At 37.8% G+C, this 23,107-nt stretch overlaps 1 protein-coding gene across 2 annotated transcripts; it reads right to left on the bottom strand.

Annotated features, from left to right (window-relative positions):
* Window positions 1-15,677: 15,677 nt before the first annotated feature.
* LOC131622071 (uncharacterized) lies at window positions 15,678-20,018 on the bottom strand. 2 transcript variants are annotated; one of them, XR_009289756.1, is made up of 3 exons: window positions 19,056-20,018; window positions 17,674-18,732; window positions 15,678-16,827 (listed from the first exon to the last, which is right to left on the bottom strand). XR_009289756.1 is itself a non-coding variant. In XM_058893114.1 (2 exons), exons 1-2 carry the CDS (start codon window positions 19,841-19,843, stop codon window positions 18,069-18,071), a joined length of 1,452 nt encoding a protein of 483 aa, XP_058749097.1. In that variant the 5' UTR covers window positions 19,844-20,018; the 3' UTR covers window positions 16,859-18,068. The 2 variants fall into 2 exon arrangements, 1 of the variants encoding a protein (XP_058749097.1); XM_058893114.1 differs by lacking the exon at window positions 15,678-16,827 and having other exon boundaries at window positions 16,859-18,732.
* Between the last annotated feature and the right edge of the window lie 3,089 nt (window positions 20,019-23,107).

Here is a 23,107-nt window from a genome sequence, read left to right as displayed (position 1 = left end):
GAATAGTCAAAACGTGACCGTGAACATTAGCGACCAGACCTAACTATATGGAAGAAACAAGGAATTCCGGCTATAACCCAACTGGGTCAAAAACATTAAAAACCCGGCCCAAAAATCGGTCCAAAACTAATTGTTTCTAAGCTGCAACTTCCGACGAAATTCTGGGAATAATTGACTCCGAATTTGACTTTGAATCCAATAAGAAAGTTGTAGCTCTTTCTCTTAGCTTTCCGGTGATTATTATAACGCTTCAATCGGATTCCCGTAGCTCCAGTTATGATCATTTTAGTACAGACTGCTAATGCTGAAAATAAAGTGCGAAAATCAAATTAAACCAAAAATAAAATAAATTAGAAAAACATTATAAAATATAAAAATAAGCAAAACAAATCATAGAAATGCCTAAGTACAAACATAAAAGAACGTGCATCAAAATGCACTGATCAAACACCAATTTACCTAACACCTTAAGGTTTTTGGTTGAAATGTGGTGTCTCCCTCTCTTGTGGTCCTAAAACATTTTTCTCATTAGTGCTCCCAACCCTCCCGAACTCCCTAACACATCTATCACTCTTATAATTAATAGAGTTGTAGATATTTTTATCATTTTCAAATTATATAAAATATTTTCTTTGCACAAATATAATTTAAGGTATAATATTTCATTTAAAAGTTATTCAAAATAGTATGATATTTGCCTATGCATTATAATTATTTGATTAAAATTTGTTACAAGAGATTGTGTTATATCTCTATTTGACGATTCTGATTTAGAAAGGGCGTCTGAGAATTCCTTTGTTGAAAGATTTTTTCATTTGACTCTTTCGAAGCCCTTTTATCATATGATTGCAAAGAGAGAAATCATACTGAGGCCCTTATGCCCCCTTCTGTTTTGATTGAGGAGGAAATACAAGCTATCAAGCGGATGAGGAAACACGTTGAAAATTTCATCCAACTTTACTTGAGAACCAATAATTGCAAACTTAGCAATGCTGAGGTGAGGACCCACTTAGAGCTTCGGGGAAGACTTGATGTAGTTTCTTGGATCACACCTGATGAGCATTATAAAGCCAACTACCTGGCCCGAAGAGGCTTGACGTTGGTGGAGCTATCGGGTGCAGTTAAGTACGGTTAGGTGGATGCATAAATGGTGGGTACCCCGTCCATTCTAAAGACTGAAGCAACGATAAATGTTGTTGGCATTGTGGTCGATAACCCTCTAGACTGGTCAATTTCACGTGGATTCAGAGAAGAGGATATGCAACTCTTTTGACAACTGTTTGATCCCATTTAATGAGTGCATGTTCACAAGGATATGGCTGTAACTGCCATTCTTTGACCTTGAATAGGTTGTCCTAAAGCATTTAAAGGTTGCCCCTTCCCAGCTTAATCTGAGGTAATGGGTTTACATGAAGGTATTCTAGTTGTGTGCTAAGCATAAGTTTTGGAAGCCTTCACTTTGGCTATTTTTCAACTTATTCTACATGGCGTGCACCTCTCGGGACAACTACCGCGACCAAAATCTCATTAGTTTCCACCTAAATGACCCCTGGTTTAACCATTTTACCCACGATTGAGACAATTTCAATAGGCGTTACTTGGTGAAACCTCTCACCCATGAGGCCCATCTTGAAGGATAGAAAATACTTAGAAAGGGGGGGTTTGAATAAGTGTAGTCTAAAAACTTGAACGATAAAAACAATATGCACAGTTATTTTTATCCTGGTTCGTTGTTAACTAAACTACTCCAGTCCACCCCCACGGAGTGATTTACCTCACCTGAGGATTTAATCCACTAATCGCAACAGATTACAATGGTTTTCCACTTAGTCCGCGACTAAGTCTTCTAGAGTATCCTGATCACAACCTGATCACTCCAGGAACAAATGCTTAGACACAAGCTAAGACTTTCTTAGAGTATCCTGACCACCACGTGATCACTCTAATTACAACTGCTTAGACACAAGCTAAGACTTCCTTAGAGTATCCTGACCACCACGTGATCACTCTAATTACAACTGCTTAGACACAAGCTAAGACTTCCTAGAGTATCCTGATCAACACTTGATCACTCTAGTTCCTTACAAATTAATGTAATCAATTCTAAGAGTATTACAAATGCTTCTGAAAAGCTATAATCACAACAGTGATATTTCTCTTAACGTTTAAGCTTAATCTCACTAATATATTACAACAGCAATGTAGTGAGCTTTGATGAAGATGAAGTTTCTGAGCTTTGAATTGAACAGCGTTTCAGCAAGTCTTTCAGAATAATTTCGTTCAGAATTGGTAACCTTGCTTCTCATCAGAACTTCATATTTATAGGCGTTTGAGAAGATGACCGTTGGGCGCATTTAATGCTTTGCGTGTTCCGTACAACATTGCATTTAATGTTTCACGCTTTTGTCAACTACCTCGAGCCTTGTTCACGCTGTGTCTACTGACGTTGCCTTTAATAGCTTCCAACGTTCCTTTTGTCAGTCAGCGTAGCCTGCCACCTGTACTTTCTTCTGATCTGATGTTTGAATATAATATTTGAATATCATCAGAGTCAAACAGCTTGGTGCATAGCATCTTCTTGTCTTCTGACCTTGAAGTGCTTCTGAGCGTGATACCATGAGAACTTCAGTGCTTCTGCTTCTGATCTCAAGTTCTTCTGATGCTTTCATAGACCCATGTTCTGATTCTGCCTTGACCATCTTCTGGTGTCTTGCCAGACCATGTTCTGATGTTGCATGCTGAACCTTCTGAGACAAAGCTTCTGAGCGCTGATTCGTGCATACTCTTTATATATTTCCTGAAATGGAAATTGCAATGTATTAGAGTACCACATTATCTCACACAAAATTCATATCCTTGTTATCATCAAAATTAAGAATATTGATCAGAACAGATCTTGTTCTAACAATCTCCCCCTTTTTGATGATGACAAAAACATATATAAATGATATGAATTTGCGATCAGAAAGAGCAGACGGCTAAAGACAAATTACACAGCTATAGCATAAGCATGTGAATATGTCTCCCCCTGAGATTAACAATCTCCCCCTGAGATGAATAATCTCCCCCTGAAATAAATACTCGAAGAACTTTAATAATAAAAGACTTCCCTGATTACTTCGGTAGAGACGATCACATAAACTTCTTGCTTCTGATAATTCATAGCTTCTGACTTCTGCTTCCTTTGGACAGCTTCAGAACTTTTAGATCCCTAGAACACTCACAGCTTCTGATTCCTGCTTCCGTTTAGGACAGCTTCAGAACTTGAATTTCTTTGATCTTCAGAACATTCACAGCTTCTGATTCCTGCTTCCATTTAGGACAACTTCAGAACTTGAATTTCTTTGATCTTCAGAACATTCACAGCTTCTGATTCATGCTTCCTTTTTAGGACAGCTTCAGAACTTGAGTTTTCTGGATCTTTAGAACATTCACAGCTTCTGATTTCTGCTTCCCTCGGATAGCTTCAGAGCTTTGAATTTCTTCTTACATCACTTCATGCTAGATTGTATCAGAACATTGTTGAATGTACCAGAGTATCATCAGAGCATCTCTACATCCTGAAATGTTACAGAACAAAACTAAAGGACAAAAGTCAGCATGAATGAGTTAGAACATAAAATGTGTATCAGAACAAAAAATATGTATCAGAGCCATATAAGCCTTATAGAATATATCAGATCCAATAGACAATGTATCAGAGCAAATAGATAATGATTTGGATCATATTCTATTATCAGAATTTTTATCATTCTTGCTTCTTGCTTCTGATTCTGAAGCTTCCTAGCACTCAGCTTGCTTCAAGAATCCAAGAGCTATTTCTGATCCTTCTTCCTTCTTGCTTCTGATTCTGAAGCTTCCTAGCACTCAGCTTGCTTCAAGAATCCAAGAGCTTGATTCATCTTGTTGCTTCTTATGTTGATCTTGAATCTTTGATTCCTGCAACAACACAACTTAGAAACATAGAACTTTACAAGTTCTGTTAGTAAAGCAACTGATTAAATCAAATCATTTATCACATATTTCTCCCCCTTTTTGTCATATCATCAAAAAACAGAAAAGATTCAGATACAAACAAAAAGAAACACACGGAGGAAAAAAGGATGATTTCATTGAAGTTCAAACAGCAGGTACAGAAGTACACGCAGAGAAGGAAGACAAGATGCACAAATACAGATGCAGCAAAAAACAAAAAACAACATAGACTCAATCTAAGACGGCCCTAGCCTTGACAGGATCTTGGCCAGCATCTCTTGAACTCCATTGTTGTACTCATTCTGCTTCTCTATGAAAGCTCTAAACTCATCCTGGTTCTTCTGAAGAACTTCCAGAGTTCTTGCAAGACGGGAAGGTTCATCAGAAGAAGCTTCACCGCTTCTAACCACAAGAATAGCATTGTGATCTGTAGCTTCCATAGATAGATCATTTGCAGGGATTTCCTCAACAGGAACTGATTCAGCAACATGATCTTCTACATCTGCTTCTTGCATAGAAGCATCTCCATATTCTGCAGCAGGAATTTCCGAATCTCCATTCTCAAGTGCCTGAAGAATGGCAGCAAGATTCCTGGGAGCAGAAGGACCTTCAACTTCTGGTGGGTCAACAACTTCTGGAATGACCAAGCTTGGGTCTTTCTCAGAAGGGTTTTCCCTCAGAAAGTCAAAGAGGGTTTTGAAATCCCCGAGCAGAACTGGATAATCAGGAATCCAGATAACAATATCCCTGCATGGATTCGCTTCTAAAGCAGCAGCCAGCCTTGCTTGTTCCAATTCATCCAGAAAGGGCTTCTCTTCCAAAAGATGTCTTCCTCTGAGACGAACAAACCAGAAGTCTTCAAAGCTTCTCAGAATTCCACGAGGCCGTGGGGCAGCTTCTATACAGGCTTCCTGAAGTTCTAAAAACAGAGCATCTGATTTTCTGCGTAGGATCCTCCAAAATTTCCGCATAGCAACATCATTCAAGCCAGAACTTTCAGCAATTCTGAGAGTATCAAAGATACTTCTGAGATTCCTCTTTACTTTTTCAAAAATTTCACCAATAGGGTAGATGGGGTGGGATTTTAATTGGGTTTTTGAAAAGGCAGGGTTGGGGATGAAGTACGGTTGAGGTTCTCTATTCAACCTATAAGAAGATTCTGCTTCAGTATCAGAATCTAACACTACCACTTCAGCTTCAGGACGAGGCTTGGGAGTGTAGTTGCAATCACGGAGCAACTGTTCATGTGATGCAGAGGTTGGAAAAATAGAGCCACTATGGTTATTTAGAGAGGTAGAAGGAATAGGTTCAAAGGTGGCATGGGGAGGAGGTTGAGAGATGGAGATATTTGTGTGTGGTGGAAAAAGAGTTTGAAGGGGTGGTATATCCAGAACAGGATTGATGGTGGGTGGAGACGAAGGACTGGTTACAGGAGAAGATGGAGGTGTAAGAACATGGACAGTTATAGGTGATTCAGATGTGGCTTTTTCTGGTTCAGGGATAGGGGCGACCGCTATTGGTGCAACTTCTGAGTTACCAGCAGGAGTAGAATCAGGTTCAGAAATACATATACCTTTGGATGCTTTCTGAAAGGCTTTGACCACAGCCTCAGTTTTCTTCTGCTTCTTACTCTTCGGCTCCTCAACAATTTTTTTTTGCCGCTAGAGATCTCTTTTCTTCTGACGCTCGTCAGGACTTCCTGTTGATTCACAGCCTCTTGAACAACATTTTCTTCATCGGATTCTTGAAGAATCATCTTCCTTTTTCTGGTTTTCTTCTTCTCAACAACTTCAGCAATCTCAGCATTGTTATTTGACTTCTTTTTCTTTTTCTCAGCTTCCTTCTTTTTCTTCACAAAATCAACAGAAACAGCCTTAACAACTTTTGCAATGACTTCTTCTGGGACCACTTCTTTCTCGGTGGTAGCAGCAGGATGATCAAACTTTCTTTTGGTCCTTTCTTCCTTCTTGCGATTCACTATAATTGGAGCACCTTTCTCTTGATCTTTAAGACTTTTATCCTCTTTTTGTGACTTCAGATACCTAGTTCTGACTTCTGGTACCTCACTATTGAAGAAGGTTTTAAATTCAGCTAGAACTGGTTCTCTTCTGATTCTTGTTCCAGCAAGAGGTTGAGAAGTCTTAATGATAGCCTTAATCACTTTCATCTTCTTTAAAGTGAAGGCATTCAGACAGGCCCCAGTTGTGACAACAAGGTCTTTGATAATACCTTCAGATTCCAGGTTCTCAACAATCTTGGAATGAACCAGAAGATTTGAGATAATTCTACCAAACGGAATGATGGTACAACTTTTTTCTCTGAAGGCATTTCTGGACTCCTTCACAGCCTTCCACATATGGTTGAAGATAATGTAGATAGCATCAACCTTCTTCTTAGTGGCAATGCAGTACAGAATGTATTTTTGCTCATTATTGATGAAGTCAGAAGCATGTGTTCCTTTCCTGTGATAGAAACACCCAAGAAGAATTTTGGTCCAGATTTTGTAGAGATCTCTCAAATCCTTGACATTCTTTGTTTCATTTATGTCTGAGTAGAGAGTAGATAAAACATCTTTCCAATTTTCCCTTTTATCGATTTCAAAAGCTCCTTCAGCGTTTCTCAGATCAAACATCACCCTTAAGATGTTCTCAGTCACTACCACAAACTTTCCATGGACGAAAGACAATATGGATTTTGGAGCGACAACTGCATGTACCCAGAATTCCTTGACAAGATCTGGGTAGACTGGTCCACAGAACTCAGCAAACAAAGAAGTCCATCCTTGAAAAATTATATCTTCTTTGAGATGAAAATCATGTTCTTCAATGTTATCAAAATCAACCATAAGTTCACATAAAACTTCTAATTTATCCTTAGGAATGGAGCACGCAACAACTGGAGTGAGTTCCTGATTAACTTCATCTTGAATATGGAGAAGGGTAGATGAATCAACATTTTGAGATGAAGAAGCAGCCATTGAAACAGAATGAACAGCTAGGAAGAACAAAATTCTGGGTTTTCGGTTAGGGTTTTAGAAGCGACTAAGAAGATTTCAAACGAAAGTATGCAAGAAGAAAGAGAGACTGGGAGCGAAAAAGATATATGAGATGATTTGAAAAGAATATATAGAGACGGATTAAAAAAATGCAATAAGATTAGAAAATGAACAGTTACAGAATCAAGAGAAATCAATTTTCATTTATTGATAAGTGACGTTAGGTGAGAGAACGTGGTAAATGAAATGATTTAACACAGTTACCTAGGTCGGCGTCTTTTTAACTGCACGCTTTGTACTATTCGTACAGACACGTGTTCACCATCAGATAATGGATGACAGCTGTAAAATATGAATAGACTTTACGCCTTTTGATTCTGATCACTGCTTCTGATTGTCATTCTTAAGAAATAATCTGGTTCTGATAGGATCATCTTTCTTCCCAAGAATCACATCTTCTGAATGAGCTGAAGCAAGTCTAGGTGATCTTCTGATTGTTGGTTCTTCAGAAATCCTAAGATTCTCTAAAGATGCAGCAACTTGATCTTCTGATCCATTGCTTCTGAGACTGCCAGCTTCTGCAGCTTTGCTTCTTGGTTCTACTGCTTCTGATATATCAATATCAAAATCTGCAAAATTCTCAAACTGCTTTGGTTTTTCAAGACCAAGCTTATCATCAAACCTGATATTGATTGATTCTTCTACAATCAATGTTTCAGTATTGTATACTCTGTAGCCTTTAGAGCGTTCAGAATATCCAAGAAGGAAACACTTTTGTGCTTTGGAATCAAACTTACCAAGATGATCTTTAGTATTCAGAATAAAACATACACATCCAAAAGGATGGAAATATGAAATGTTGGGCTTTCTGTTCTTCCACAATTCATAAGGAGTCTTATTTAGAATAGGTCTGATAGAGATTCTATTCTGAATATAGCATGCAGTGTTAATTGCTTCTGCCCAGAAATGCTTAGCCATATTGGTTTCATTGATCATGGTTCTGGCCATTTCTTGTAGAGTCCTATTCTTTCGCTCTACAAATCCATTTTGCTGTGGAGTTCTAGGACAAGAGAAATCATGGGCAATACCATTTTCTTTGAAGAACTCCTCAAAGAATTTGTTCTCAAATTCGCCACCATGATCACTTCTGACCTTTATGATTTTGCACTCCTTCTCAGATTGGATCTGAGTGCAGAATTCAAAGAACACTGAATGAGACTCATCCTTGTGTTTCAAGAACTTTACCCATGTCCAGCGGCTATAATCATTAACGATGACTAATCCATATTTCTTCCCTCTAACAGATGTTGTTTTGACTGGGCCAAACAGATCAATGTGCAAGAGTTCTAACGGCCTTGAGGTAGAAACAACATTCTTAGACTTGAATGCAGGTCTGGAGAACTTGCCCTTCTGACATGCTTCACAAAGAGCATCTGATTTGTATTTCAGATTTGGGAGTCCTCTGACCAGATTTAGTTTGTTAATCTGATAAATCTCTCTCAAACTAACATGTCCTAATCTTCTGTGTCAGACCCATTGCTCTTCAGAAACAGACATAAGACAAGTCACCTTCTGCTTCTCAAGATCAGAAAGATCAATCTTATAAATGTTGTTCTTCCTCTTGCCTGTAAATAGGATTGAGCCATCCTTCTGACTTACAGCCTTGCAAGACTTTTGATTGAAGATTATGTCATAACCATTGTCACTTAATTGACTTATGGATAATAAGTTATGAGCTAATCCTTCAACAAGAAGTACATTAGTTATGGAAGGAGAGTTACCAAGACTTATGGTTCCAGAGCCAATGATTTTGCCCTTCTGATCTCCTCCAAACTTGACTTCTCCACCTGGTTTAAGCACCAGGTCTTGGAATGTAGACCTTCTTCCTGTCATGTGTCGCGAGCACCCAGAGTCCAGGTACCATGACATTTTGCTTTTTGTCCTCTTTTCCGCCAAGGATATCTTCAATAGAAATAATCTTTTCCTTAGGTACCCACAATTTCTTGGGTCCTTTCTTGTTAGTTCTTCTCAAGTTCTGATTGAACTTGGGTTTAGCAAAATATTTAACAGGAGGAACAGGATGATATTTCTTATTCTGAGTTCCATGATATTTCTTAGGTTGTGTCACATGCTTCTTGGTGTGTGTTATGTGAAACCTTTGTGTATGTGATGTGTGCTTAATATCATGGGAGTGGCCAAATTTAAATTGGTTATACAGAGGCTTGTATGATATTTTCATATCATCCACAGATTCAAGCTTGTATGGGATTTCACCCTCATAACCAATGCCAACTCTCTTGTTTCCAGACACAGCATATATCATAGAAGCTAGCTGACTTCTGCCAATACTTCTAGATAAGAACTTCCTGAAACTTAAATCATATTCTTTCAGAATATGATTCAGACTGGGAGTGGATTTTTCTGAATCAGAAGGAGATCCAACATTATTGGATAATTTTAAAACTTTTTCTTTTAATTCAGAATTTTCCAACTCAAGCTTCTTAGTTTCAAATTCAAATTGCTTTTTCAGCTTTTTGTATTTGATACTAAGATAAGCTTTTAATTCAAGAAGCTTTGTTAGACTGGAAACTAACTCTTCTCTAGATAGTTCAGAAAATACCTCTTCAGAATCTGATTCTGATGTAGATTCTGATCCATCATCTTCTGTCGCCATCAGCGCAAAGTTTGCCTGCTCTCCTTCAGAGTCTGATCCTGATTCTGATTCAGAATCATCCCATGTTGCCATAAGACCTTTCTTCTTATGAAACTTCTTCTTGGGATTCTCCTTCTGAAGTTTCGGACACTCATTCTTGTAATGTCCAGGCTCATTGCACTCATAGCAGACAGCCTTCTTCTTGTCAGATCTTCTGTCACCAGAAGATTCTCCACGTTCAAATTTCTTTGAACTTCTGAAGCCTCTGAACTTCCTTTGCTTGCTCTTCCAGAGTTGGTTCACCCTTCTAGAGATCATGGACAGTTCATCTTCTTCTTCAGATTCTGATTCTTCAGGATCTTCTTCTCTAGCCTGAAAAGTGTTAGTGCATTTTTTAACATTAGATTTTAATGCAATAGACTTACCTTTCTTCTGAGGCTCGTTTGCGTCCAGCTCTATTTCATGGCTTCTCAAGGCACTGATAAGCTCTTCCAAAGAAACTTCATTCAGATTCTTGGCAATCTTGAATGCTGTTACCATTGGACCCCATCTTCTGGGTAAGCTTCTGATAATCTTCTTTACATGATCAGCCTTGGTGTAGCCTTTATCGAGAACTCTCAATCCAGCAGTCATAGTTTGAAATCTTGAAAACATCTTCTCAATGTCTTCATCATCCTCCATCTTGAAGGCTTCATATTTCTGGATTAGAGCAAGAGCTTTGGTCTCCTTGACTTGAGCATTTCCTTCATGAGTCATCTTCAAGGACTCATATATGTCATGGGCCGTTTCCCTGTTAGATATCTTCTCATACTCAGCATGAGAGATAGCATTCAGCAAAACAGTCATGCATTTGTGATGATTTTTGAAGTCTTTCTTTTGATCATTAGTCATTTCGCTTCTCGTGAGCCTTACACCAGTAGCTTTAACAGGATGTTTGTAACCATCCAACAAAAGATCCCATAGATCAGCATCCAGACCAAGAAAGTAACTTTCCAGTTTATCTTTCCAATATTCAAAGTTTTCACCATCGAATATTGGTGGTCTAGTATAACCATTGTTACCATTGTATTGCTCAGCAGAGCCAGATGTAGATGCAGCTGAATTTGTTGGAATTTCACCAGCCATCTTTTACTGAAGCGTTTTTCTCTTCCTGAATCTTTTCTAAACACGGTTAAGTGCTTGCACCTTAGAACCGGCGCTCTGATGCCAATTGAAGGATAGAAAAACACTTAGAAAGGGGGGGTTTGAATAAGTGTAGTCTAAAAACTTGAACGATAAAAACAATATGCACAGTTATTTTTATCCTGGTTCGTTGTTAACTAAACTACTCCAGTCCACCCCCACGGAGTGATTTACCTCACCTGAGGATTTAATCCACTAATCGCAACAGATTACAATGGTTTTCCACTTAGTCCGCGACTAAGTCTTCTAGAGTATCCTGATCACAACCTGATCACTCCAGGAACAAATGCTTAGACACAAGCTAAGACTTTCTTAGAGTATCCTGACCACCACATGATCACTCTAATTACAACTGCTTAGACACAAGCTAAGACTTCCTCAGAGTATCCTGACCACCACGTGATCACTCTAATTACAACTGCTTAGACACAAGCTAAGACTTCCTAGAGTATCCTGATCAACACTTGATCACTCTAGTTCCTTACAAATTAATGTAATCAATTCTAAGAGTATTACAAATGCTTCTGAAAAGCTATAATCACAACAGTGATATTTCTCTTAACGTTTAAGCTTAATCTCACTAATATATTACAACAGCAATGTAGTGAGCTTTGATGAAGATGAAGTTTCTGAGCTTTGAATTGAACAGCGTTTCAGCAAGTCTTTCAGAATAATTTCGTTCAGAATTGGTAACCTTGCTTCTCATCAGAACTTCATATTTATAGGCGTTTGAGAAGATGACCGTTGGGCGCATTTAATGCTTTGCGTGTTCCGTACAACATTGCATTTAATGTTTCACGCTTTTGTCAACTACCTCGAGCCTTGTTCACGCTGTGTCTACTGACGTTGCCTTTAATAGCTTCCAACGTTCCTTTTGTCAGTCAGTGTAGCCTGCCACCTGTACTTTCTTCTGATCTGATGTTTGAATATAATATTTGAATATCATCATAGTCAAATAGCTTGGTGCATAGCATCTTCTTGTCTTCTGACCTTGAAGTGCTTCTGAGCGTGATACCATGAGAACTTCAGTGCTTCTGCTTCTGATCTCAAGTTCTTCTGATGCTTTCATAGACCCATGTTCTGATTCTGCCTTGACCATCTTCTGGTGTCTTGCCAGACCATGTTCTGATGTTGCATGCTGAACCTTCTGAGACAAAGCTTCTGAGCGCTGATTCGTGCATACTCTTTATATATTTCCTGAAATGGAAATTGCAATGTATTAGAGTACCACATTATCTCACACAAAATTCATATCCTTGTTATCATCAAAACTAAGAATATTGATCAGAACAAATCTTGTTCTAACACATCTTGCCATTTACTCTTCCCCAATTGAATTTTCTCGTTTCTACAAGGGCGGATTCTTGAAGTATTAGTCCTCACATCATTTCCATTTCTACCGCACCAAGTTATGTTCTCCCCCCCAACGAGGTGGCAATGAAGGAGGACATACCTTTTGGCTCCAAGGACTTGGCTATTAAGAAGGGTTTGGCCCTGGTGAAGTGCCTTCCTCCGAGATGAGGAAGAAGCGATTTGACACTTACTCCATCGTGAGTGTAGTCGTCCAGGAGGAGAGGAAAGAGAATTTTGGTTAGGACGAAGTCCTATAATTTTTTTAATAGGTGTGATTGTATTTTACGGGTAATATGGACATACTGATGATGGTCTACGATCTTGCCAACTCTTAAGACATCAAGACCGGTCATACCGGCCAGTATGTGACGCCCTCTTTGACGACCACCGCTCATGCTCAGACCATTACTCCCATCTTGGCCACCTAGACCGCTGCCGCTGGGGTCAACCACCTTATAAGCATTGTGGTCGTTTTAACTATGAAGGATCCTACCCGTCCCTAATTTCAACAAAGATGGGCCAGGATGAAGAACAAAATTCCTCCCTAGACGAGGCTTCTCCAAAGCGAACCCGTCTGACCGGGGATGCTTCTTTGGGGACAATAATTCCCTTCCTGCAAATACCGCCCATTCTTCCTTCCCAACTTTTTCTCACTCTTGAGGAAGTAGCCGCTGTTATATCGATAGAGGATTTTTCCTTCATCCAAAACTTATCTTAGACGAAGAAATTAGAGCTCCTCTCATAGATCACTTTCAACATGTACCAATATTTTTCTTTGTTCTCTCTGATCTATGTTAGCATATGAGATATCTTAAATGCTTGTAATCCTTCCAATGAGAGGGGAAATTGGAAAGGTAAATGCGAAGCTATGAAGCATAATTTCTTCGCTTTTTAGAAGAAGCTAACTGGGTTGCAGGAGAAGTTCAAACTTGTCAAAGCCTTGCAATAATAGGCAAAGATCCACAACTCTCTCGCGACTCTGGTTGTCTGAGTTGCTGGGTTGGAGTCCTCATTTGAGGCGAAGAAAAAGTAGCATCAAGAAGCTTCTGATGTTGTTACTAAGGTGAGACTAAGTGTGGAGGATGACCAAAATATTCTTGGGCAAGAAGTAGAGGCTCGTGTTAAGGATCTGAAGGCAATAAATGGAGAGGTGGCTGGTCTGAGGGAGAAGTAACATGGTACTCTTCAACGATCTGTACAGGGCGTACTTGGGGTCTGCTATTAGGTTGTGGAACAGGAAAAATAATTTTGTCTTGAAGCCATTATTCTTATTCAGGTGTTAGACCTCTTTAAAGCTTCTCTCGTAGGGGACTCCAGAGGTGGTCCGAGCACATCAACTTTAAATGTTTCAGCTTGATCTCTTCTTCTTTTCCTTTGTATTGTTTTTCTTTTCTCCTATAATGTTTTCTAGACCATTGTTCCTTGAATGTAATGATAATATTTATATAATATATTTTTACCTTAGTGAGTTGTATTTGTATTTTACTGAGTTCAGAATATTTCTCCATTTTAGTGTTGTTGTGTTGCACTTCTAGTTGTTTGCACTTTGTTGTAACTTCAGGGTTTACTTGTCATCCCTGTAATGTAAAATTTGTTTGCTCCAAGTTCGAGAAACCTGATGGCTTGCCTAATAATGGCTTCTTATAATTTACAGTTTAGCGCATTATGTAATGTTTGCTACCATGTTTGGTTGTTATGTGTGTTAGTTGTAATTAGCATTCACGAATTCAGTGTGTATTTATTTGTTGTATTTAGCTTTTAGTGAGTTAGTGTGTGTTTGTTGTCCCCGCGATGAGGTCTGGAATTGGAGAGACATGGTTATATAATTGTATTGCGCTCTACACTACAGAGGACCATTTCCTAGTCAAGGGTAAGATCCACATACCTACCCTGATGTATGACTCGGGTCGAGGTAGACGTCTCTGGACTCCACCGCCTAATGCCCTTGCATTGGCTAGATCCAAAGAGGGTGTGTCAGCTACGTTGAGGAGAGTGCTCCTTGGACGTGGAGTCTGTCTTAAAAGACTGATTCACTCCATCTAGCATTCAACATGCAATATTCTTTGTGATTGCAACATTTAATAATTAGGATATCAATTATTGAAACTATACAACATCTTTATAGAGTATCTAACTAATAGAAATAGAGGTAAGGATATGATGCCCTCTTGTTTATCATTTTTTCTTCAGTTGGTTAGGGCGTCGTTGTAGACTGCCTTATCTTTGTCTACCAAACAGGGCAATGACCCACCTCTATGCCTCTTGGTCTTCATATCCAAAGAGCACCATAGGGCGGTCGACTTTGTTGAGGGTGTAGCTTGTTGACGACAGTGAATATTCTTAAGCCACTGAACTGCCTTTCGAATAGTCTAGTGCATTACCTTCTAAATCACAAGGCAGCAACACCCCATCCCATTCACTTAAATAAAAATATAAATGACACATTGGCAAGGTGGAGCGAGAAATTAAATATAAACGATGACTAAAGGTGTCTTTGATGAGACTTCACATCTCAAATGTCATGCCCCAATTTTGCCCCAATTGGGTGTGAGAGTATTGTTGTGAAGTAATATTGTGCGCTTGAATGTGTAGATGTTTGAAGTCTACCTTGCAGTTTATGCCTATTAGTTATTAATGTGAATTCTCTCCCCCTTTGTTTAGATGTTGTCCACCATGGACATCTTGTAGATAATCAGGATTATGCTTGTTGTGAGTGGAAGACTAACTCCCTGAAATTTATTTCCTTTTAGTTCATTATTGCTTTAGTGGTTATGCTCTGATTCACGTAACATCAGGGTTGGGAATGTTTTATTTATGTTTTGAAGATTGATTACTTGTTTATATTGAATTTAGTAACTATGTTGAGTAGTTTTGAAGTATTTTATGAAAGTAATTTTAATTTAAGTATTGGATTAAGACTCTTCAATTGTGTCACAGGTTAATTATTGATTACCGCTGCAATGATATCATAATTAACAGTGAGCATGCAATGATACGTGTTGTATGATTTATGATTCCTCTGCATGTTTTCTAAATACTTATGTTTTATTTGCATGGTTGTCCTTAGTGACAATATCGAGTAATTATTTATTTATAAGTTTTGGAGTTTAGAGTGTTACATAATCTCTGCCACTAAAGATGGAAAGAGCAATCCTCGTGAATGAATTCAATGAATGTCCAAAGCCTCCTAGCAAAACCCTCAGCTCCACATCATTGTTCTTTTGAACAAGTTTTCCAAAATCTTTACTCAAACTAAGAGGTATCAGGAGCCTTATCTAAGTTAAAAATAAAAGCAAATGGCAACTAATTAAGGGCTTATTTCATGATGGTATGAAAGTTCAACACTTTAACCAACCTTGAGCAGGACATTATTATCATGTCAACAAAGGCATATACCACTTCCACCATTGCCCCCCCAACTAAAGGTGTATACCACTTCCACCATTGCCCCCCAACTAAAGGTGAAGAAGTATATAAATAAACGCAAACACAAACAAAATAGTAAGAAGCATCAAACTACAAATAAAAAATAAGGGAGAAATCCATACAACAACCATATTGAACTTTGACCATTTTGCATATTGACGCAATGGACTTTATAGAAGAAAAAATTTTGTTATTGGCCTGGTGACAATCACTCACTCATATTAACATTTGCAAGGTTGGAGAAATGTAGTGACTCAAGTTTCAAATTCATAATTCCACATAAGTTATCCAAAGTCAAATTACTAAATTGCAACAATGAGGACAACTTTACATAACCTTTTGATTTATTCCAAAACTAATAATTTTTCACTAAGTAATCCTTCTGTTTAGTTGAAATTAACACACAAACAGACTCGTGACACCATTATATTCTAAGTCCATTTATATGATAACCATACCATGAAACAAATGGGAAGCTGGAATTGTGTCATGTCGACTAGTGCGATGACCGGATTAGTCATGATTTACGGGTTAAAGAAGATTTTAAAGTTCATTTCAATTTTGCAACAGAATCAAACTTTCAGGGTTATATAGCCTCCCTAAAATATTATTGATATGTAGATCATACATCACATTTTGTAATATTTTAACAAGGACTTGGCAAATTTGAGATGACGAAAACAGAAAGACCAACTGAAGTTTTTTTTCTGTTCCTCCAGAATACATAAGAAGAAGAAGAACGAGATTGAATAGTACTAATGATATTTGAGAGATAATCTGTGGCAAAAGAAATATAGAAAAGGAGGAAACTAGTTAAACTAGTACACATCATATAGCTTTTACAGGGAAAACTATATAAAAACATAACAAAAGAAAGACAGAAAAGAGATAACATGCTTTTCCAATGCGCATTCAATGTTCATGGACTGCCATTTGCCAATACAAATTTGTAATCACTGGCTTTACAAGCAACAAGAAACAATGAAGAAAGAAGTGGAAGAAGAAAAATACTAATTGAAGTTCATAGATCCTTTTGCAGGCAAAACGACAACCAGGCACAATCAACAAAGACACTAGAGCTCATAGAACAAAAATTAGCTTCATATAAAGGGACCAATATTCTACTTGCATCATCTTGGTAAACAAATAAATGAAAACCACTACGCCCAGTTGGCCACATTGTTCCAGGCGCCCAAAATCTCTATATCGACATTATTACATCAGACTGCCCGACATTTCAGTGCTGTACTTGGAATAGCAAATAGTATATTAACATAGTTAGAAACAGTATAAATTTACCTTAAATTGATCAAAGTCAAATAAAAATAGATCATTGTAGTACCTGCAAAACCAATTAAGTGGCATAGAAATGTCATTAAGTGAATCAATACCAACGATCAGTCTCTAATTGTAAATGTTTTAAGGAACTTCATTTAACTATCGCATGTAAAAAGCATATAGATGCAAAATCTAAATGATTCAATAACATACAGTAATAGAGACAGAGAGGCAGAAATAGAGTTTCATAATTTTATTATAGTACAACAAATGGACTTCTGAATACTGATTCAAACCGCATCTGTGAGTTGGCTATTAAACCAAAAAATATCAATTCATTTTCAAAAACTACCATAAAAATCAACTACATGTAACTTGCCAAATTTCAGATGGCTTATATTTGGCACTTCAAAGAACGGCTGAAGTGCTTCCTCTAATTACTAAATGATATAGCTCCTATGGGAGGATGCTTCTTCATTTTACTCACGAGCTATCAAAAAATAGTTTAATACTTGAACGTTAATTACCATATTCCTATATACAATTATTCAAGACAATTTAAAATCACAGTAAGCAAAGAACGTAACCTCAAGAGACGCATAAAAGAGAACTTAAAGAAAGAAACAAAGTCGGATTGAACCAGAGAACTTAGTTGTAGAGATTCCACATTTCCATCTCCTAAGTGCAGAACAGTGATCGTGAAACTTCTCTCAATAATACAAAAGAGCAGAAATGAAATTTATCGGAAAAAACCCATTCTCTCCCTCTCACTGCTTTTAATTGTTTCCTTTTAAAAATTCCTACTACTGACCTTTCTTATTCCACTTGTGGCAACTTAAAATCCCATATTTTCCCTTATTCACGTCATGCTTGCTACTAAATAACTTTAATTCCTGTAGACCAACACAACCATTGCAAATACAACTAGAAACCATAAGGAAGGAAGAAAAATCCCATGAGTCCACTTAACCATAAATGCCAGGCATCTACAATCTTACACATAAAAATCTGGCACAAGCAAAATCAACTTCCATCCCTTAAAACCAAAGAACTCATTCAAAGAACCTATGTCAATGGAATAATGTATGGATGGGGGAATCTTTGTGTTTGTCTTTGAGTATCCATCTCGTCAAACTAGCCACAAAATAATTGCTGTACAACATCAGCTATAACTTGTGTTGTATTAACAGGTAGATAATCATGCTTTCAAGTAGCTTCTTGTAGTGCAGAAGGATAATCCTTCCAAGAGTCAATAACCCCAAAAGCAAGAGCTATTAACTCATTTGATAAAAGGAAACCATTTGGATCACTTAGCCTCATATAGGCCACTCTCCTTTCTGAGTTAATATCATACAAAAGAGAATTGTTGATGTCCTCTATTCTAATGGCTCTCCTTTGCTCGTCCAAGAAAACCATGTGTCCACTCTCAACATAAGGTTTATAAACCTCAAATAGAGAATAAACCAGAGAGCTTCCAAATGATTCTTGGAAACGCTTCAAATCTAGACCTCTTGCAGTTCTCAGGGACAGCATCACAACATCCAGGGCAGTGTCCTTGGTATTAATGTTTTCATCAGATGAGCTATTTACTGATCCATTTTCCAGATTTTCCACAAATTTCATGTACTCGTTCAACTTCCTGGGTCTTGCAAACCTTAAGCCACCAACAAAACTAGTAGAGCCAAGGCCAAAGGCATAGAAAGGCTTGTTCTTCCAATAGGTAAAGTTGTGTCTGCATTCATACCCATTCTTACAGTAGCTGCTGATTTCGTAATGGTTATAACTTGCATCACCAAGCATCCTTGAAGCCATCTTATAGAAATCAGCTGATTGTGTCTCAGAAGGCAGTGGAAATTCCCCAGGTGCATACCTGTTAACATTTTCAACTTCAGTTTCTAAATCATCATATAAAGCTTCAAAATTGAACCTAAAGAACACCAATGCTGCTAATGTAAGAGTAAACCACCAATTTCATCGATAAAGTTACACTCTTTCCGTCTTTGTCACTTAACAAGTAAATTAAAATAATGCCTAGCACTAGTAAGTAGTCTTTAAAGTTTTATCACATTAGTCCTGAGATTTGGAAGATTGCTTATTATTATCATTTACTTGAGCGTCAAAATGCAAAAGGGTTTAAGTTTAGGCACGGAATTGGTGGTTTAGTTGATAGTGTAAAATCAAGATGTCACTTACAGTCTTCCAAATTTTGTGCCTTGTTCAATTTGCAAATCATAAACAGAAACATGAGTAGGCTGTGCCTCAATGGTGAGTCTCAGACTTTCCTCCCACATGTCACTAGTCTGATGAGGCAGTGAAGCAATAAGATCAATACTCCAATTCTCAACCCCACATTTTTTGACAATATCAATAGCCTCGTGAACCTCTTCTAAACCATGTGCCCTGCCACAACTCTTCAAAAGCTTCTCCTGAAACGCTTGAACTCCCAAAGAAACTCTGTTCACTCCCAATAACATCATCTCTTGCATCTTCTTATAATCAAACGTACCCGGGTCCATTTCCATTGAAATTTCAGCACTTTCACTCAACCCAAATTTCATCTTCAGTGTCTCCAAAACCGAGGAAACCATAATTGGAGGAACCAAAGAGGGTGTCCCACCTCCAAAAAAGACCGTTTGAAGGGGCGTCTCGGAGCCCAGTTTCTCTTCAACTTTGGTTGCATTGATTTCTCTGCAGAGCCATTGAATGTAGTTAACAACACGCGGGTCTTCGTGTGTTTGGGTTGAAGCGGAGCCGAGAGCTACTATCGGGAAGTCACAGTAATGGCAACGTTTTCTACAGAAAGGAAGGTGAATATAGGCGGAAGAAGGGGTGATGGTGGGGTTGTGTTTGGTAGAGGAATTTTGTCGAACATGTGGTGTGCTGTTTGAAAAGGTGTTGGTGATTAAATGTGATGAAAGTTTAGGTGATTTTGGTTTGGGCAATAGCACCCAGTAAATGGGAGTGAATGCCGATTTTAGCATTGGTGGAAACTGGACAAGAACAGAGGTCGAGTTACATGCACAGACTCGCTGAAAAGAGTGATAGAGAGCACCCAGCGTGTGACATAGAGATGAACCAGTCCCACGTCATTCTGTGACAAATTGCCTATAATTTTTCACAAATATTTACTCTAGATTAAGTTTTCTTTTATAAGAATTCAAAATTATTTTGGTATTATTAAAAGGGTAATGAGTTGTGCCCATGAGCACAATTTAAGAGCTTGATTTATAAAAAATTATTTGAAAATTGTGTATTTTTTTTATTAAAAATTTATAATTAATGTTTTTGGTTATTTTTTTCAATACAAACATTTTATTTATGAGTTTCTTAACTTGTGCCCTTAAGGCACAAGTTAGCATTATCACTATTAAAATTTCATTCATTACAAGAAGTGTGTATATATATATATATATATATATATATATATATATATATATATATATATATATATATATATATATATATATATATATATTTTGATACAAAGGAGGGTCGAAGCCCAAAGAAAAAGGAACTACACAGCGATAATCCTAGAGGAGGAAACCCCTCTAAGATCCTTCTCAAAAGAATTCAACAAAAACGGAGGGATAGTATCAAAGACTTTGATTCCTCCATGAGTACCAATACCGACTCTAGCTAAATCATTAGCACAATCATTAGTTTCACGTAAAACATGCACCAGTTTGCATATCTCCAATTTTGATTTCAAGTTCAAAATCTGTTTGCCCATGGTTCTTATCCCATAATGTTGCTTCTTGGGACATTGTCATACCCCAAAATTTGCCCGACCAAATCTACGTCTGCTCATCCATTCAGGTTCAAAATTAAGAGCCATGGGGTTTGACATTTCTATTGTCAAACTCTCTCTGTTATAAATTAGGTCGAGTTAAAATAAGGCGTGAGTAGCAGGTGCTTTGGGATCTAAACATTGGACCCAATCATTACAAGGTTTTGTCATTTTAGATATAATTGCTTTTTACTAACATTTCTTTCGATTATTATTTTATCATGACTAACCATTAGCATTTAACATTATTAATTTTTGTTAATATTAGGATTTTCTGATTAGCTTTTATTAATATTATTATTATTATTATTAGGTAGAATTAGGACTAATTAGGTTTTTATTTTAATTAGGTTTTATATAATATTAGGATTATTAGTAGTAGTTAAATATTATTATAATTAGGATTTTTATAGTTTTTTTTTATAATTATTAAATTTATTGGGCAATAGGCCCATTAGGTGTAAAAAAAAAAACCTAATTTGACTAATATAAATAGGATTTGATTTTAACATTGGAGGGGAGGTCAACTCCATTCACTAACCCTTATTCTACCATACTAACAATCTCCACGTACAAACCCACAAACCAATTCTTATGCTTCACAAACTTTTCACCCGATTTTCTAACCCTTTTCTGGCTATCACAGTAAAACCTTGCTTCAAAGTCAAAACCACGAACAACAACGAACCCTATTTTTACAACCCTCACACACTAACATCTACACACCCTCGCTATCTCACGTGAACAACATCAAGCCAAAACAATCCTAACCTTCCTTTTTTATTTGTACAGAAACTTCCACAAAACCTTTGATTAATATTGTTAAGTCAAAGCCTGTGATAATCTTTTCAAGACAATACCTCTTCATCATCACCATGAACCTGTGATAATCTCAGGAGAACAAAACTTTCAAATCCATAACCATACACTCAAGCAAACCAATCCCAACACACGATTGTCTCACAATTCATAATCTGATGCAATTGGTGTAAATGTTTTTTTGTCTTTTTCAGGAAAGAAGAAAGAAGAGAAACAAAAAGGTTCTCAACTAAGATCACAAAAACACATTTGTTTTGCAGGGAATTACAGGAGAAAGATCAAAGGTCACAGCAACGCAGTAAAGCTATCCAGACACTCAAAGCATCGCAGTCGACGATCGTCTCTCAACCGAACCCGAAGCAACCACACAAGCCAGCACAATTCAGAGGAGGCCGAAAGGAACAACCACTGCAATCAACAGAGTCAAAATCGCGACTACTTCAAAGCGATAACAGGCATCAGCTTCGATTTGTACCTCTCCTCGCATTAGGCTCCTTCAATCGTGTTCAGCAACATCAACCCAACCGTGACCATCACCGACACAGCCTCCTCACGCTGTAGCAGCGTCCGCCGTTCAACACCGCACCCTTCAAATCCATCACTGACGAGGCTCCGAATCCGCCCTCACCTACAAATCTGAATCTGGACACCAACACAACCTTGGCCATCACCGCCGCCGTGTTGCTACAGATCCACGTGGCCGGAACTCGCGCCTCCGACCCTTCAATCCACGACGACCTCCGCGATTGAACCTCTCGCCGGTCCTTCACGCTGCCGTCGAGACATCACCACACCGCAGGCACCGCGACGACCTTCCTTCACGCTGCCGTCGAGACATCACCACCATGGCCGCGCAACGAGACGAAGAGGAGAGCTTTTCTTTTCTTCTTTTTTTTTCGTTGGTCAAGTAAAATAGCTTGAAGAAGAAAAAGTTGTCTTGAAAAAGACAGAAGGAATGACGTCCCCTCTCCATGTGATTGGTCTATTTGGACAAACTGGGGCCCACGTTTGGTTTATGTTGACTTCCCCTATTTTGCATCATTATTTTATACTTATACCATTCGGTGTGTTTGTTAAACAGGATGCAATGTTTGGTTGAGTGGTATAGCTTGAGTTTGGCAACACAGGGGTCCAGGGTTCAATCCCTGGCCCTTGCGTTTTTTTCCAAGTTATTTCTATACGCAGATTCTATGCATGCAGGTCTATCATGAGCACCGTACCCCCTCGCTCTCTCACCACTAGATCTCCAATAATCCATATCTAACGCATGCAAGGCTGGAGGTTTGTCGTGTACCCTCAAGGCTAATAACACAAGATTCAAGTCAGGTTTTTATGCAATTTTATTTATTTGTTTTGTCTATTTTTAATATAATTATTTGTATATGATTTAATTAATCTATTTTAAATTAGGATTAGGATAAAATCCTATTAAAATTAGGATTAAAATAATAAGATTAGGGTTAGGGTTAGGATTATGATATGTCCCGATTATTCGATTATTTCGATTTATTCGACTTAATTGATTTAATTAATTCTAATAGTTAAAAAATCATCAAAAACTCTAGAAAAGTCTATTAAGAAATTAGGGTTTACTCCATCCCATTTGGCCAAATTATTATTCGTTTCGACTAAATTTATT

The sequence above is a fragment of the Vicia villosa genome, unplaced genomic scaffold (genome assembly GCF_029867415.1).
Source record: "Vicia villosa cultivar HV-30 ecotype Madison, WI unplaced genomic scaffold, Vvil1.0 ctg.000024F_1_1, whole genome shotgun sequence".
Classification (NCBI taxonomy): Eukaryota; Viridiplantae; Streptophyta; class Magnoliopsida; order Fabales; family Fabaceae; genus Vicia; species Vicia villosa.
This window is presented reverse-complemented; position numbering and strand designations above follow the sequence as displayed.

Excerpts from the sequence above, each read along its gene's own strand:
- LOC131622071 (XM_058893114.1), bottom strand. The coding sequence starts at position 19,843 with ATGCTAAAATCGGCATTCACTCCCATTTACTGGGTGCTATTGCCCAAA. Across the intron at positions 18,733-19,055 it reads GGCACAAAATTTGGAAGACT|GTATGCACCTGGGGAATTTC; the intron begins GTAAGTGACATC and ends AAATGTTAACAG.